Source organism: Nannospalax galili, unplaced genomic scaffold, assembly GCF_000622305.1.
Source record: "Nannospalax galili isolate Female #2095 unplaced genomic scaffold, S.galili_v1.0 scaffold72, whole genome shotgun sequence".
Classification (NCBI taxonomy): Eukaryota; Metazoa; Chordata; class Mammalia; order Rodentia; family Spalacidae; genus Nannospalax; species Nannospalax galili.
In genome coordinates, this window is record NW_008336933.1 from 952904 (window position 1) to 969489 (window position 16586).

The 16586-nt window shown below is 42.3% G+C and overlaps 1 protein-coding gene across 10 annotated transcripts in view; it reads right to left on the bottom strand.

Moving 5' to 3' along the window:
• Phactr1 (phosphatase and actin regulator 1) overlaps positions 1–16586 on the bottom strand; it is a 580961-nt gene that overhangs the window by 314484 nt on the left and 249891 nt on the right. The window contains exon 1 of one of the 10 annotated variants that reach the window (XM_017797763.2): positions 103–334. The exons of the other annotated variants lie outside the window; for them this stretch is intronic. Within the exon in view, the coding sequence (XP_017653252.1) occupies positions 103–334 (232 nt within the window). Of the gene's footprint in view, positions 1–102; positions 335–16586 lie in introns of those variants that run through there. 10 annotated transcript variants of the gene reach the window in all.

Consider the following 16586-nt stretch of genomic DNA (forward strand, 5'->3'; position numbering starts at 1 on the left):
AGGGTTCCCGGCGGCTCTCCAGGTGGCGGAGTCCAGAGGCGCCCCAGACCGAGACCGACCCGGCCACCTGCCCGCCACCTCCCCGACGGGCCCGGCACTCACCGTCGCGGCCGTCTTCCCCGCGACTGCAGTTGCTGCAAATGTGCTTGATCTCCTTGCCCAGTTGACAGTGGATCACAAACGACACGTTGTTGCTGTTGTTGGGGGCGGGGTCCTTCGGGGGCTTCACGCTCAGCAAATAAAAAGCTTTCCTTTTGGATTTCTCCGCGGCGCTCGAGCCTGGCACGGTGCCCTCCCTGCAGCGCGGCTTCGCGGCTCGCGTGGGCTCCGCCATCCGGCTCTGGGGCGCCCGGGGCCCGGCGCTGATCGCCGCCCAGCGCGCAGCCAGCCACTCGCGCCCCTTGGCCGCGCCAGCATGCCCCAGCCGCGCCACCCCAGCGTCCCCGCGGCCGGGCGGCTCGCGGGAAGGCGCGGGGATCCTGACCTGCTCCGTGCGCCTCGCTGCCTCGGGAGACCCGGGAAGGTGTGCCCAGTGCGGAACGAGCTCCTGCGTCCTACCTGAGGCGCCCGCGGCCACCTGGCTGGGGTCTCCGGAGCACAGCCTCCCAGAGCAGCCCCACCCCTGGGTGAGTCGCAGCACCCGCAGGTCTGAGCCAGCTGGGTTTGCGGCCACCTTCAATCTGGAGCTGCAGGGCAGGATGCCACCCCCATCCCTTCCAAGCTTCCCACTGCCAAATGAAAGCAAGATGTACCACAGGGAGAGAAGCCTGCCCCAGACCTGGGGTGGAGGTGCCTCTCCAGACCAGAACAAATTAAATTCTCTGGTGGGTCCAACCACATCCCTGGACTTTCTCTGGACCAGACAACCTGTTACAGTATCCTTGATGTTTTCGCTTCTAGTGGAAAGCTTCCCCAAGAAGAAGGGGACCTTGCAAGGGCCCCTAGTAAAGGTAAAAGGAAAATCCATTTTAAAAAATCCATCCTCAAACAAAATGCAGCTTTGGGATAGTAGTTAATTTGACTGAATGCTCTCCAGCTGTCAAAGCACAATGATTGTGGTAAGGCTTAGCAAGGCAGGTGACCCAAGGAGCTTTCCAAAGCAAGAACAGTGTCTGAAAGAAGGCGAAACCATGGCCTTCCTTATTGAGTCCCAACACTTATAAAAATCACATCATCTGCTAAAAACCCACTCACTCACATGACACCCCGAAGACTGGGATCTGAATCACATTTTGGGGAACCCAGGCTTTGAGTAACCACATCACACTTACCCTGAACATTTGTTTTTAAAGTAGAGACTTGGGGGCCCCAAGCCCTGAGATTCTGGTTTAGTAGGTCATTGTAGAGCTCCAGGAATCTGTAGCATTTAACAAGCTCCCTAGGTGATATGAATGGCAGAGTACACAGAGAAACAGGTGTTTACAGGCAGGTGTGCCAGACTCCAAGGGTGTTCCTCCCCTCATTTCCCATTCCCTCAGAGTCACAACCTCTCTTTCAGCCTATGCAAATAGTGTCAATTACAGAACAACTACCAGTTACTTCCAAGAACTTCCAGGGTGCTAATTTCAGAATGTCCTGGGGGTGGAACACAAAAGACAGGTCACTGCTAGTCTCTAACTAGACATGCTTTATATGAACACTTTTCTCCTAGGTAAAAGGGTTAATGCAGGAGGGATGCTAAACTACTGTATGGTGATGTTTCTGAGAACTTTCTGCCATTTTAATCTTCATCCTGCTTCAAAAGTTCTGCTCAAACCTGCATGGTCAGTCTCAAAGTATACAGGCTGCCATCCTCCGCTCTGGGGTGGGGGGATGCCAGGGATGGGGTAGAAGGCAAGAGCTGGAAGTGTGCTCTCTTTAATTAGATCCCAAGTCTTACCTGCCAGTGCCCACCAAGGGCTTCATTAGCCCCTCCCCCACCTGGATCACCTACCAGCCCAGTCACAGGTAAGTACCACTGTAAATGCTCCTGTCAGACGCTTGTCACTGGGTGGGTACATGACTAATTAGACTCCTATCTGAGAGATGACAAAAGATGCATTTGTAATATTGTTTAGATGCCCAAAGGGATGTAACTCATTGTGTTCTGGGAAAACATAGTTTCTAATCCTTAGGCCTTGTTTCCACACTGCTATCATTGCTTAGGAAGTAGCAGAGTGCTTGCCTAGCAAGTGCAAGACCCTAAGTTTGGTCCTCAGCTCTGAAAAAAAAAAAAAAAAAAGAAGGATCGATTGTATGCGTTTATAGCACATTATACTTTTAACATCAAAAGCCTTTCCCACTTTGCTATCTGCCCCACAGGTCAGAGCAGAAGACCCATGTAAACTGCATCTGGCCCTATTAAAACAACTGGACTGGAAGCAATCTTTTATTCACTCCCTGAATATGAAGTCTGACCGCAGGCCATGTGTCCTGATCTTAAATGGCCAGGTATTGTTGATTGTAGCATAGAGAACTTGGGCGTACTCGCCAGCAATGACTCACATAGCCAAGGATGTACCCTTGCTTATTCAAGCTAAGTATGCCAGAGGCCTGTGACTTGCCTTGGAGAGCTATTTTTCCTGTTTGGTGGTCTACCTTTCTAAACTATAGTCCCTAAGTTGGCATCCTCTAACTGACAGTGCCCAATATGGTACCTATTTGTTGTTGAAAGCCATTGACATTTTAATTAACTAAAACTCAAAAATATTAGCCATAGCTTAAGAGGACAACCACCACATGTAGCTACTGTATTGGACAGGGAGGATCCCGGAGCATTTCTATCATCACAGAAAGTTTCATTAACCGTGATGCTCTTAGAAGGTGTATGAATTTTGGCATCCAAGGCTCAAGTAGATATGTGGCATCTCCTATTGCTATTACAGAAAGTGGGTGAAGGGAGCAGAATACAACACAGTGCTGGTGGCTGCATCTGGTGGCTGCATCTGGTGGCAACATCTGGTGGCTTCTGACACCACTTTGTTTCAGCAAGCAGCAGGGCTGATATGAATATATGCTCTGTGTCTTCTCTTGACCTTATTCTATACACCATATGCAACCTCAGTGAAGTCTGCTTCTGATGTCCATTGCTAAGGCTTCCTCACAGCTAGCTCTGGATGCCAAGTGGTACCCTTTACACAACTTGTGTCTCCTCCCATGAACAACTTATGCTTAATGATTAGCCTTGTTATTGTGGCCTAACTCAATCACTATCTTGGATCGTTATCCCTTCCCTTGTACCAATAATGTATGAAAATGGCCATCCTAAAGCATTCTATGAACAATTACAGTGGGGGCATATATTGAAAGGAAAGACCATCCAGCATTTCTAGCACCTAGAACAGGGTTTCTCAACGCCAGGCCTGGGTGGCTTTCATGGAATTTTTACCCAGGTAATTGAAATGGAAAAGAACTCTAGGGATCACTCTCAGTCATTCAGTTGGATGACAATCTTTCTCCATCCTTTCTTTGGGATGCCCTTAACTTGAAGCTCCCTTTCTTTATTGATTTGATGTCCTGAGATCCTGCAACTCAAAAATGTGTTCCTGAAGACCTGCAAGTTCCAGTTTCCAGGGAGCTTATTATGACTGCAGATGTCAAGCTCTGTTTCTGAATCTGCATTTTAATAAGACCTCTAAGTGATCTGGATGCACACTGAGGTCTGAGAGGCACCCCTAGGAATCAGCTGGATAATACTATTAATTACTTACCAGAGGAATGCAAAATTTAGCTCTAAAGTAAATGATAGGATTTTTGATGTCTCAGAGCTTAGTTTAGTGAGAAAGAGGATGCCCTTGGTGAAAGGGCAGCTATTCAAAAGAATAACAACACTGCAAATGGAAACATCAAATCTGTGACCAGGAACAGCCATGGAGACACAAAGCAGTCACTATCTGGGTGGGGGGCATGTGTGGAGGGAGTTCTGCAGCAATTAATGTAGAGAAAGTGGGGCTGTTTGTTGAAGGAGGTGGCCCTGGAAGACTGGTTCACAGAAGTTGGGGCAGAAGGATGGTGGTGGTGGCAATGTAGGGAGAACGCAAGCTTGCAGGTGAGAAAGAACTCGTGCTGGGTGGGGCTGGAGGTGATGGAGGACAGGCATCCCGGAGCACACCCACCAAGGCAGTAATGGAAAACTGAGCTTTCTAAATGACCACAGCATTATGATGACACAAAGGCAGCTGATACCCTTGAAATGCCCCTGTATATGAGAAGCCGGAAGCCAGCCATTCACACTTCACAGTTTAGGAACAGGAAGCTTACAGATTTAAGGGTAGAGATTTGAAACTTTCAGCATATTAGTTACTTTTCTTGTCTCTGTGACAGAATCTCTGGTGAAAGTAATTTAAGGGAGGAAAGATTTACTTTTACTCATGGTTGGGAGGATATCAGTTTATCACGGAGGATTGGCATGATGGTGGGCTTCATCTGTGGTGGAAGGAGTGTGCCACGGGAGCACCTCACATCTCCCTGTGAAACAGTGTTAGAAGCAGGGCTTCCCTACAACCTTCAAGGTGGGCCCCATGGCCGTATGTAAGACTCTCATCTATGCTCTGTCTCTAAAAGGTTCTACAACATCCCCAAAGAGTAGCATCAGCTGGAAACCAAGGGTTCAAGCATATGGGCCTGTGGGGAACATTTCACATCTAAACCATAACACTTAACAGATTCCTCAACTTTTACAAAAACCACAAAATAGAAATACAACATATTAAAGCCAACATCCAGCAAAGAGGGAACCATTCAAAGTGGTATTCTTTGATAAAATAAATTCACCATACATACATGATGTAAGAAAAAGATTTTTCAAATTCTCTCATCTGCCATTTTTGGGGATCCTATTTGAACGCCCATTGTTCATTCTGCTTGTTTTTGGTCTCCATGTCTCTTTTCTCAATCCTAGCCCCAGTGGGTGGGTTGGTGCCCCCACCCCTGTAAATGATGTCCATGTCTGGAACATGTGAATGTGACCTTTTTTGGATCTTTTCAGAAATGATTAAGGATCTTGAGATGAGGGGATCATCCTAAATTATCTTGGTCAGCCCAGTGGCAAGCGTTCTTATAAAAGACACACAGGAGACTCAGATAAAGGGAAGAAGCACTGTGAGGAACGTACAAGATGGATGCAGGGACCAGATGATGGATGTGGGACCGACGGGATTTGGGGACCAGTTGGATGCAGTCTCGGGCATGCCCATAGACTTCAGAGCTGGGAAAACACAAGCATAAAATCTCCCGAAGATCTTTAAACTTAAACTTGGACTTTTGGTCTCCAGAACCTGACAGGATAAAGACCTGTTACTTTAAGCCACTGCTTTGTAGGAATTGTTTCATTAATCCAAGAAAATGAATATAATCACTAAATATTAACAATGTATTATCATCCTAATACAAGAATGACATCTATTTTTTCTAGGTTTGACCTAAATGTGCAGTATGTTTAAACCAGAACAGACAGCTAATATACAGAGTGAAAATTAAAAACAAGGTTAAAAATGACTTCCAAATTGTTCTTAGTACTACACTGCTGCTATGGCATGGATAGTGGTGCGTGTGTGTGTGTGTGTTGCTTGGTCAGTATTATGTTTGTTTAGGCAGGTGCTAGAATGGAAGTATGAGGTGGATGGGAAATAAACTAGTGTTAGAGAGTATTCAACTCTGCATAGTTGGGAGACAAGCTCTAAGACGTCTGTCAGTGGATACCTGACGTCAACAGTTCCATGAGTGTGCTATTTGCTGGGTTGTTCTTACCATGGACCTGAGCAACCTCAGCATTGTCCTAGTAAGTAGAGATCTTTTACCTTCTCATTTAAAGGAAGTACTTTACACCTTATCTCGGGCACATGCAAGTGCCTGACATCACCATTTGTACACTGCAGGCCATTATCAAGTAAAACAGGGGTTACTTGAACACAAACACTCTGATACAAGGAAAGTTAAGCTAATAACAGATAGCTACCAAATGAGTAAACGGTGGGTGACATGTCAGTGTGGCAAGATGGGGACTCGACTTGGGGAGATGAGGCAGTGTGTAAAGTACTTACTGCACAAGCATAGGATCTCAGATAAGACCCTGAACACCCACATAAAAGCTGGGCATGGTGGCACATGCCTGTAACCCTAACACTGTTGTATGTGTATGGGAAGACAGATGGATCCTGAGGAATGGTGGGACAACCAGTCTAGCCAAAACAGCAAGGTTTCAGAGGACCTAGAGAGATGGCTCAGTGGTTAAGAGCACTGGATGCTGTTCCGGGGGACCTGGGTTCGATTCCTAGCACCCACATGGCAGCTAACAACCATCTGTAACTCCAGTTCCAAGGGATCTGATGCCTTCTTCTGGTCTCTGGGGGCATTGCATGACATGGGTGCACTTACATACATGCAGGCAAAACACTCATACACATAAAATAATAATTAATTAATTAAAAAATAAGGTGGGGAATGGCAGAGGAAGGCATCTCAGTGTCAACCTCTGGACTCCACATGTATACACCTTAACATGTATACTTGTGCATACATATATGCACATACACATACAACACACACACACACACACACACACACACACACACACACAAAGACTCATGTCCAGGGACAGTGTGAGATGGTGTGAAGTTTCACTTCACTGTTTAGAATGTTTGAACATGGGTAACTGACACTCGGGAAGACAAAAACCACAGATATAGGGACCATGGTAGAGTACATTTATATTCTGTACAAGGAGATGAGACTGGCACTTGATGTGGGAGGCCAGTGAATCCTGTAGGCAATTTGGCACTATGAAAGTAGAAGTCATATTCAGTCCTCATGAACTGGTCTTTCTGCATGGATTAGTTATGACTGGCATCTATTCTAATAGGTTGAATATCCTTCCTGACTCTTGCAAATCTATTTATTAAATATTTTGAATGTTACTTCTGCAGGTGGAGATTAGAAAACAGCCACAACTGGCAAGCTTTTATTCACACTTTCTGATAGAAGTAACATTTTCTATTATAGTATTTTTCTTCAAACTGAGTAACAACATTCTTTCAGCTTTAGATCTTTCCCTTGCTTTTTAATTTGACCTGAAGGTTTTTGGTGTTGGATCGAGGGAGTGGACTGTAGGTTTATAGAAACAATTTTATCTGCTTGCTTTTAGAACTGGAATTGGAATTTTTAAAAGCATAGCTGAGACATGTAAATAGTATGGAAAAGATTTGTTGTTTGATTTGTATTTGTTTTTTTTAAGCTTTCATTTGTTTTAGCAAACCCACCCTGAAAACTTTGAATAGAAAGCATTTTTTCTTCTAGAATTATGATAGTTATATTAAGAGATTGTTCTGTGAAAATTATTCTGAGAACAAAACAGGTAGGGAAGGAGGCGATGGAGGAAGGACCTCCCAGAGAATGACCTGGGCACTGTCTTAGCTGCAGTATTTTCTTATAAAACCTTTTGGCTTGCTCTTTCCGCTAGGTTCTCCCTATGTAGCCTAGTGTGGTCCTGACCTTGTGATCCTGTTGCCTCAGCATCCAGAGAGGCCTGAGCTGCCACTATCGGTTTTGGAAGACTTCTTATCTTCCTGAGTTAGCTCACGTATGAAGGGGGCCGGTCCAGCTCTTGAGTTGACATGGAAGGATCTTCCCCATAGCAGGCCATGTTGTCAAAGTGGGTGCCAATTTTGTGACTGGGTCAGAAAAAGGATTGGATGTGGTGGGAACTATTCTGTGAGGTCTTACAAAATCAAGCAGCTTTAAAATCTATATTACTAATATCAAAAAAAAGACTCGTATTCTAAGTTAGAAAATTAGACATTAGATATTATTGCTCATGTCTGGGGAAAAATAGAGGATAGAATAAGTTGAGCCTGAAAATTGCCAAGCATTAATATATGAGAGTTGTAGTTCTTTACATTTCTTTATAATTTTTCTCCAAATTATAAATCCTATTTTAAAAAATTTATATCCCTATGCTTTATAAACACAAACTCATATTTTTTTTAGAACCAGGCTTTTTTGGGGGTATATTTAGACACTTCAAGATATTTATCTTATAGAAAAAAAAGATGTCAAGAAACAAAAATGTTATCTGGTGTTTTATATTTCAACAAACTACAGTAAATGAATGAGGAAGTTCACCAACGAAGAAATGATGACATGGGTTGTGGTATGTTTATATGTTTATGACATAACATAACTAAAAATAGTGACTCTGACACAATCAACTTGACAAGAGAATTTTCTCCATATTTCACCATATGTATATATGTATATATACACACATGTATACACATATATACAGATACACATTTGTTTATTTGAGAAAAAGTCTTGTTATATCGCCCATGCTGGCTTTGAGTTCATAATCTTCCAGCCTCTACCTATCAAGTGCTGATATTTACAGACATATATTGTTGTGTGTGGCCTCACAAAATATTGTTAAATGATAAACATTAAAGCTCAGAGAACTGACAAGAACCCTATTTTGTAAAGCAAGTATTACAGGACTTAATCTTGTTCTCGAGATATTTCAGAATCATTATCTTTAGATGCATGGTAGTGTCGCAGTCTGTACAAATAGATAGCTCCCCATGAGTGTGCAGAGCCAGGGACCAGCTCTGACCTATGGTGATGGGCTCCGGGTTAAGGCAGTGGCTGCTGCCTCCATTTGGGTTCTAGAGTGAGACAGTGGTGTGTTCTTACAGTTACACACTTTAATGCTTGCTAAAGGCTTGCTGAAGGCTTGTTTCTCACACTGTGGCACTGTTGTGGAGATGGGGGAACCATTGAGAGATAGGGGCTAGTGGGAGAAAGTTAAGTAATCTTAAGTTTGTCCTTGAAAGGAACTTGGGAGCCTGGACCCTTCCTGTCTTTGCTTCCCAGCCGCTAGGAGGTGAGCAGGTTTTCTGCCACAAGTTTCTGTCATGATGTACTGTGTGTTTCTAGTCCTACTGAAAGCAGCCAAGAGACCATGGGTTGAAATATTTGAACTCATGAGCCCAAATAAATCTTTTGTCTTCTTAAGTTAATTATTTTATGGTTTTTGTCACAGTGATGCAAAGCTGATTAAAATATGAGCTGTGGCATATTCATGTAATATAAGAGACACACTTGTGTTGTTCCAATTTGCTGAAATAATGGAGGTGATTTTACTGCAGCACAATGTAGCCTGTCAAGATGAAGACAGCAATGACAAATGTGTGTGCATGTGTATCACCTTTTAATCATTACACCAACACTGCTTTAAGATGGAACTATTCTTTTCATTTTATACCTCAGGAAACAGAAAATCAATAGGATTAAAATACATCTCCAAGGTTCTAAAAATTAGCATTTTCACCAAGAAGAAATTTGAGCCAAAATAGTTTTAACAGTGAAGCACATATTTCCTCCCCCAAACATCCCACTGACATTCAGGGAGCAAGCTGATTGGTAGCTTTTCATCAGAGGACCCTCAGCACTATTTTAAGAAAGAAGCATATGGCATCATAAAACACAACCAAGAAAGGTTATCAGACCACAGGCACAGGACACAGAAACCTTGGCTGTCATGTCGAGCAGAGCTGCTGGTGGTAAAGGGGACAGGGACAAAAATAGGATGCACAGTTTCTTATCTACCATCTACATTGGTGGATTTCTATCCTTTCAGTCTTTAAAACAGACCAGAGCTGTATACTCACTGAGGTGATCTTTTTAGAACTAGGATTGTTTCTATGGGTGTGGTGTTTGCTCCTTCAGGCTATTTCGCAGGAGCTTATGACTAGCTAATGATAACTGGTCTTTAGGACAGGGTTACAATTGTTTCTACAAAGCAGGTACAGGAACAAGTTAATGGGATAGTGCAACATAGGCAGGAAACATACTGGCTCTTGTAAGTGTGAGAGCTTTAGTTATACACGAAATGTAACTGTGTGTGGGGGCATCTGGGGGTAGCCAGTCATGGGCAGAGTTAAGATTTTATCACAGGTGCATAGATACGGGACATGCAAATGACTTTCTCCAATAAGATGATTTAATTCACCAAGGAAAGCACTAAAATATGCTCAGAGACTTGTGGAGTGTCTGATCAAAAGAGCATCTCTGATTCTAATAAGCAGGTTGAATCCTCTTTCCAACACTCTAGGGTTCTGGGATCTGGTGAGCTTCCCAAAATCTATGTACAGCAGGAAACCACACTGAAGAGGGATGGTTCCTATTTTTACATGTTATATTTCAATAGAGGTTTCCCTCAGTGAGGCATATGATAACCACAGAAATTATTATAACAGGACTTTGTAGCCACTTTACATGTAAAAGAAATGTCTATAGGAATATTAGGGTCAATTAAACAGCTAAATGGAGACTAAAGAGAGTTTACAAGAGTATATTATTGGAATTTAAGAAAAAATATGTGTATGCTAAATATACACACACATATATATATGAATGAGAGAGAGAATTATACTGTAAAGACTCCCTCAGGGTCATAGGGTCACAGTGATGTGTCTGAGGGTAGAAGACAGGCCATTGTGATGGAGGAGGGAGATGAGGAGGATGTTTAGTGATTTCTGAAACATTTGAGAAGCTCTCTGTGTTCTTTATTAATGTAAGTAATAAATATATTTGTTTATAAAACATATTTAAATGATTAAAAATACCCTCAATATATAGTTAAACTGGATTTTATATAATAACTTTACAAAGATTTTTGTAGCCCATCTGCAGTCTAGAGAATGAAGCTGCTTAGAGGAAATTTTACAGAACTGTTAACTCTGTGAAGTCCTTTCACAGTCTCCTTTTTGTTAGTTCTCTTTCTCCACCTTTTTCAAAATTAGCAATATATCAGGAAGACCCAAAGCACCTAATTACGATCCCTCATTTCACAAAGACAGCCAGGCCTGCCCTGGCTAGCATCCCCCATCAACGCTGTCAAAACCTTTTAAAGGAAAGGAAGCCCTTGACAGTTCTTACAATCATTTAAAAGCCTAATCTGAACTTCACCTTAAAAAAAAAAAAAATCCCTGTTTTGCTTTCAAGAGGAAGTTCTAGACGGAGCTTGGTAGCTTGAACTTGGTTCGCAGAAGCTCAAGTTCTCTGTTGTGCTGTAGGGCATGGATATATAGGATTCAGCTCTCACTCCTGATGCTCACGAGTTCATATTAGCAGGTTTGTGCACGAGGGTCTGCCTTTTCTTAAATGGTGGTGCACACAAAGTCAACTGTGAGTTGTCTGGAGCATTTTATCTGGTTTGGGAACCTTTCTCCACCATTAAATTCATTTAGAGTGCACTCCCAAGGCAGGCACTGACAATGTTAGGCTTCGTGTCTAACAGCTACAGGATCAAACCTTAACTGATGCTGTTCAGTCTTCAGTGTATCGGTCAGCAGAGACAGGCTTTGACATTTATATTACTGTGCTTTTAAGCAAGAGGGAAATACAAGAAACACGGATCATCACAGGAAATGCTAACTGCCTAGAACTTTTGTTAAAGGTTTAATAATGAGAGCGATAGATGTTTCCATATGAAATGATGTAATAAAAAGAGAGCTGGGCTGTTTTCCTGTGGGCAAATATTTGTAACTGCTAACCTAGCTGAAAAGTGGAAATGTGCACTCTGCACAGTAGTATGTAGGGATGTTTTGTCAGGTTGTGAAATAAATTTAATGACTGAACTGATACAGCATTTTTCCTTTGTCTAATACACTGCTCACAGAAAGAAATGGGTATTGCACTGCAAGGTTTTCCAAAATGATCTGAGTTCTGCTCTTTTGATCAGACACTCCACAAGTCTTTGAGCATATTTTAATGCTTTCCTTGGTGAATTAGACCACCTTGTAGGAGAAAGTCATTTCTGAGTTCAAAACTTCACAAAAGAAGGAAAAGATGGCTGACTCAGGAAGGAGAGGATCCATTCATCATAAATGTTTAATTCAGTATTAATTGTAAATAGTAGTGAGACAGGCCATGGGGGACCCACCTCTCCTTGGCACTGGGCAGAATTAAAGCGTTGTTAAAACACCTTTTTGGAATCTGCTACAATTGCTGTTAGTGTGAATAAGTTCTATACGTTTATATTGTAAGCATCCTTTCTGATGCTCATTTTCCTGCAAATTAGCAAAGACACTAGGAATTGGGCAATTTGACTCCCTAATTAGTAGCAACTGAACTCTGCTGTCTGAGCTACCTTGAGCAAAGGGACCGTCAGAGAAATAGCCAACAGAAGCTCCTTATTCCACGGGTTGAGACTACCACGTGATGATTTCAGCAGACTGCCCTGGCCTTGAAGGCACAGCCCCAGACAGAGCCATCGGAAGTAGTTTGCACCAGACAGTTGCCATCACAAACCGGGATGGGCTATTTCCACCTTGGCCTGAAGAGGAGCCGTTCCCTGGTGAAGGAATCATCGCCTCTAGCGGCGTGGCTTAATTGGTACCAACCGCAAGCCTCCATGACTGTTTGGTGCTAGAGGCAAGGCAGTGATTGGTCGAACGAATGGCTGTGATTGGTCCAAATACTCCCTCTTGGGCTATATTTGCAAGCTGCTTAGGCTCACTTAGGGGGGCTCCTGAGGAACACATCCTAGTGCTAGGTCTGGTGTTGGGTCACTGGGTCCAGTAAGACTAATCTCTGGAATAGACTTTTCCTGCTTTCTTCAGTAATGCAGGCTGGGATGAAAATCGGAAACTAGAATGGCTGCAGCTCTGAAGAGAGGAAGAGAGCGGTGGCAGCAATGAGGGCTGCAGAGGTGGTCCCAAAGCCAGCACCCAGTTTCCGAGCACTAGGCTCCCAAACAGCCTTGCTTGCAACGGGCGCCTGGTTCGGGGCTCCAGCTCTGGCTTCCCGGGACAACGCACTGACAACCCCTGCTTGATGGCTGAAGAGCCAGTGGCCTGGAAAAACCTCAAGCCCTCGCATCAACAATGTCCACAGGCCCCAATCCATGCCAGGGTGCAGATGTGGTGCAACTGATTCCATTTCCAGAACATCAGGGAAGCAGAGATGACAAGAGAGTGCAGAGCTGGTGAAGGGTTATAGAGACAGTGAAGGGACCCACAGACCTTGGTTGGCTAGAATAATTCTTCAGAAGCAAGGATCTCAGACCCCAAGCTGAGGGTCCCAATACCAGAAGATTGCTTGGTATCTTACTTTTAAATACCTTTCAGGCTTTGACTTAAAATACTATAATTGGAACTTTTTTCATTTATGTTCATATTGGGCTCTCGATTTTTCTTTCATGTGGTACCTGCTACACACACACGTACACGCACACCCTTATGTGTGCGTATGTATCAAGGGTTGTAGTACTCATAAAAGATTTGTAAAATGTTTCCCTCCCCTGCCTGTTTCCTTAAACAGTCTGAATAGGACAGAAGTTACATAGACCCAAGAGCAGCTAATCTAACCTAAGGATAACTCTTCTTGAATATTTACTAAAATTTACTAGCAGACCCTTTCTAGAATAATGACTTTTGGGTTGGGAGGTTTTTCATTGACGTTTCAATTTCTTAGGGTTTTTAGGGATTTTGGTTTTCCTAGTGTTTCTTCACCCAGTATTGTAATTTAAAACATCTAGAAATTTCCCAGTTTTGTCTCAATTTGCAAATACACTTGCATATAGTTGGTCACGATATCCTCTTACAGTACTTTTAAATAATTTGTTAACTATGCCTCTCTAATATTCTCTATAGTCTTTGTTTTGTAATTGATGAGTCTTGCCAGTGTCTTGCCTATTTCATTGCTATTTTGAAGATATTAGCCTTCCTTCTTCCAACCCTCCCCCCTCCCTCCCTCCCTCCCTCCCTCCCTCCCTTCCTTCTTTCCTTCCTTCATCTTCTATGGTAACATTGGATTTCCTCTCCATTACTCTCTCATTTTCTAACCTTTTGCAGTTCTTATGTTACCATTGCTGAATATTTTGCTATTTCTGTGGATTCTTAACTTCAAGTACTAATTATTTCCCATATACTACGTGTAGTGCAGATCCATTTAAAGATACAAATGTCCATAAGCAGTGTTTGTAAATTCAATATATTTTCCAAGTATTTAAAATTTTCATTGTTCTACATATTGAAAATTTTCCTTTTCAGTAATTTTTGCTACATAAATTTCTTAGGTATTTAATCTCAAACACTATTTTGGCAATATTCTATTATTGACTTACAGCTTTTATGCATGCTCATATGGCATTAAGTTCAAAATTTATTGACTTCTGTGATCTAGATAGCAATTGATTTTAAAGTAGTCCATATATTAAAATAATATGTCATTTTCAATTGGATATAAACACTAAAAAATGATAATTGAGTTACTCAAATTTTCACATTTATTAAGTTGAAACTATTAACTACTGAGAAAAATGCTTTTAAAAAAATCTACACTTTGGGACTGGAGAGATGGCTCAGTGGTTAAGAACACTGAATGTTCTTGCAGAAGACCCGGGTTCAAATCCCAACACCCACATGGCAGCTAACAACTGTCTGTAACTCCATTTCCAGGGGATCTGACAGCCTCTTCTGTCCTCCGCAGGCATTGCACGACACGGGTGCACTTACCTACATGTAGGCAATGCACGCATACAACAAAAAATAATAAAATCTTTTTTAAAAAAATCTCCACTTAAACGTTGGGATTTTTTCCTTGTGATTCTTTGTCCCAGATTAGGCAATATTTTGTTAGGTTTTTATATCTCCCAATGAGATACTTGTTTTATCATTAAAATTAATGATAAATCATTAAGTATCAATCATGTAACATTGACTGTTAATTGTTATCATTAACAATTTTCATTGTCTTTATGATGCTGTTAGCTTTAAAAATCATTTGATTTGATGGCAATATTAGCGTGCTAGTTTTCTTTGGTTAATTCTTGCCTACGTGTTACCAATTCATCATTGTTTTCCACTGGCTGAGCAGGAGGATTTAATCTACTTACAATGACTGTGACACATTTTATCATCTGATTGTGTTTGGTTCCCATTTGCCTTTCATCTTCTTCACCTCTAATTGAAGTGATTTTGGTTCTTTGTTTTTGCCCTTCCTTTAGTGTGGAAGTTATGTAGTTGGATAGTAACTATCATTTCTGTTTCTAATTCTCCTGTTGGGTCTCCTGTTGTGATTCATTTCTTTGCGCGACTTGGGTTTTTTCCATTGTGAGTTTACACTCTGCAAGGTGCTCTTTCATTCTCTATAGAGTATATTTTAAGTTGTTTCTATCCCTATCTCCATGATTACAATGGCTGGAGTGGGAGGTAGGGGACATCTTCCTGGGATTTGTGAACCCTGTGGGGACTATACATTTGGATCCTGTAGGCTTCCAGTTTCAGCTTTTTAGGTACCTCCCCTCCCCTCTCAGATCTCCAGCACTTCCCAGTCCTTAGAGCAGAAGGCGTGTGGTGTGTGTGTGTGTGTGTGTGTGTGTGTGTGTGTGTGTGTGTGTTCTGGTTTGTTCATTTATCAAAGTGTAGATCCTCGAGGGTTCCCTTCAGCAGTGTCTTAATGACCTTTCATCCCTGAATCAGGCACTGAAAGTTCAGCCCTCAGTGTTTTGGGAGCACAGCTCAGATACTTCACAGGAAGGCCCGTTTGGTCCTCCTGCTGCTGGAAGTTCTGATGACTTCTTCACATGTCTGTCTCCCCTACTCACCTTGAGTATCTCAAGGACCAGTGCCCTGCCCATCATTTCTCTCTGCTCTGCCTACCCAGCCACTTACATACTATCTGGCAGATTGTAAGCAGAAGCTAGGTCAATGTTTGATGAATGAATATAATTCAGATGGATTCAACATCTACTGAGAAGTTACCAAGAGTTTGTTGCTTGCGGTATGCTGGGGAAAGCATCCAAGTTACAGGAAAGAGATGCGTCGGAGCTAAAAGGACTGGAGAAAGCTGCTTGGGGAGGTCTTGGCTACCTGCCTCTTCTGACCTCCTCTTCAACTAATTTTCTTCCTCACTGTTTGAAAGATTGTTTAAATTTGATAATTAAAATGCTATCAAAGCCCAAGAATAGCACTCTTACACTAAATATAGCTCCTGGCTACCTACTTATGCAGTGCACAGTAGCATTTGGACAATTTAATTAGCATTTTTCTAGATCTTTGATTTGTTAAAAAGACACAGAGGCCTTCATTTCCAATTTGCTTATAGTACAAGAGAAAGATAGCCTGACTTTTTTCAATTCACTGGGGAATCTGAGAGACTGGAGGAAGAAGACAGAAGATCTGGTTTTTCATGAATCTGAGCTGCATCCTTTTCCTATGGTTACTTTAAGTCAGCCCTTTTTGTATGTGTGAACATGGTAAATAGTAATTCATGTCAATGGATCTGCAGTACAAGAAAACAGCAGATACCAGGGAGTGTAGCTCAGGAGAAGGATACTTAACTAGTATGTACAAGGCCCTGAGTTTGACACTTAGCACCACAAACAAAGAAAAGGACGTCAGTGAGGTTGGGGATGCGACTCCATGGTAGAGTCAGTGCCCAGCAAGCATAGACTCTAGGTTAGATCCCTAGCACTATAAGAAAAAAAGGAAGGAGGGAAGAACAGAGGGAGGAAAAGAAGGTAGAAGGAAAGGGAGGAAGAGAGAGTGTGCTAATTAAGGTTTTAAAAGACCCTTAGTAATAATAATAATAATAATAATAATAATAATAAA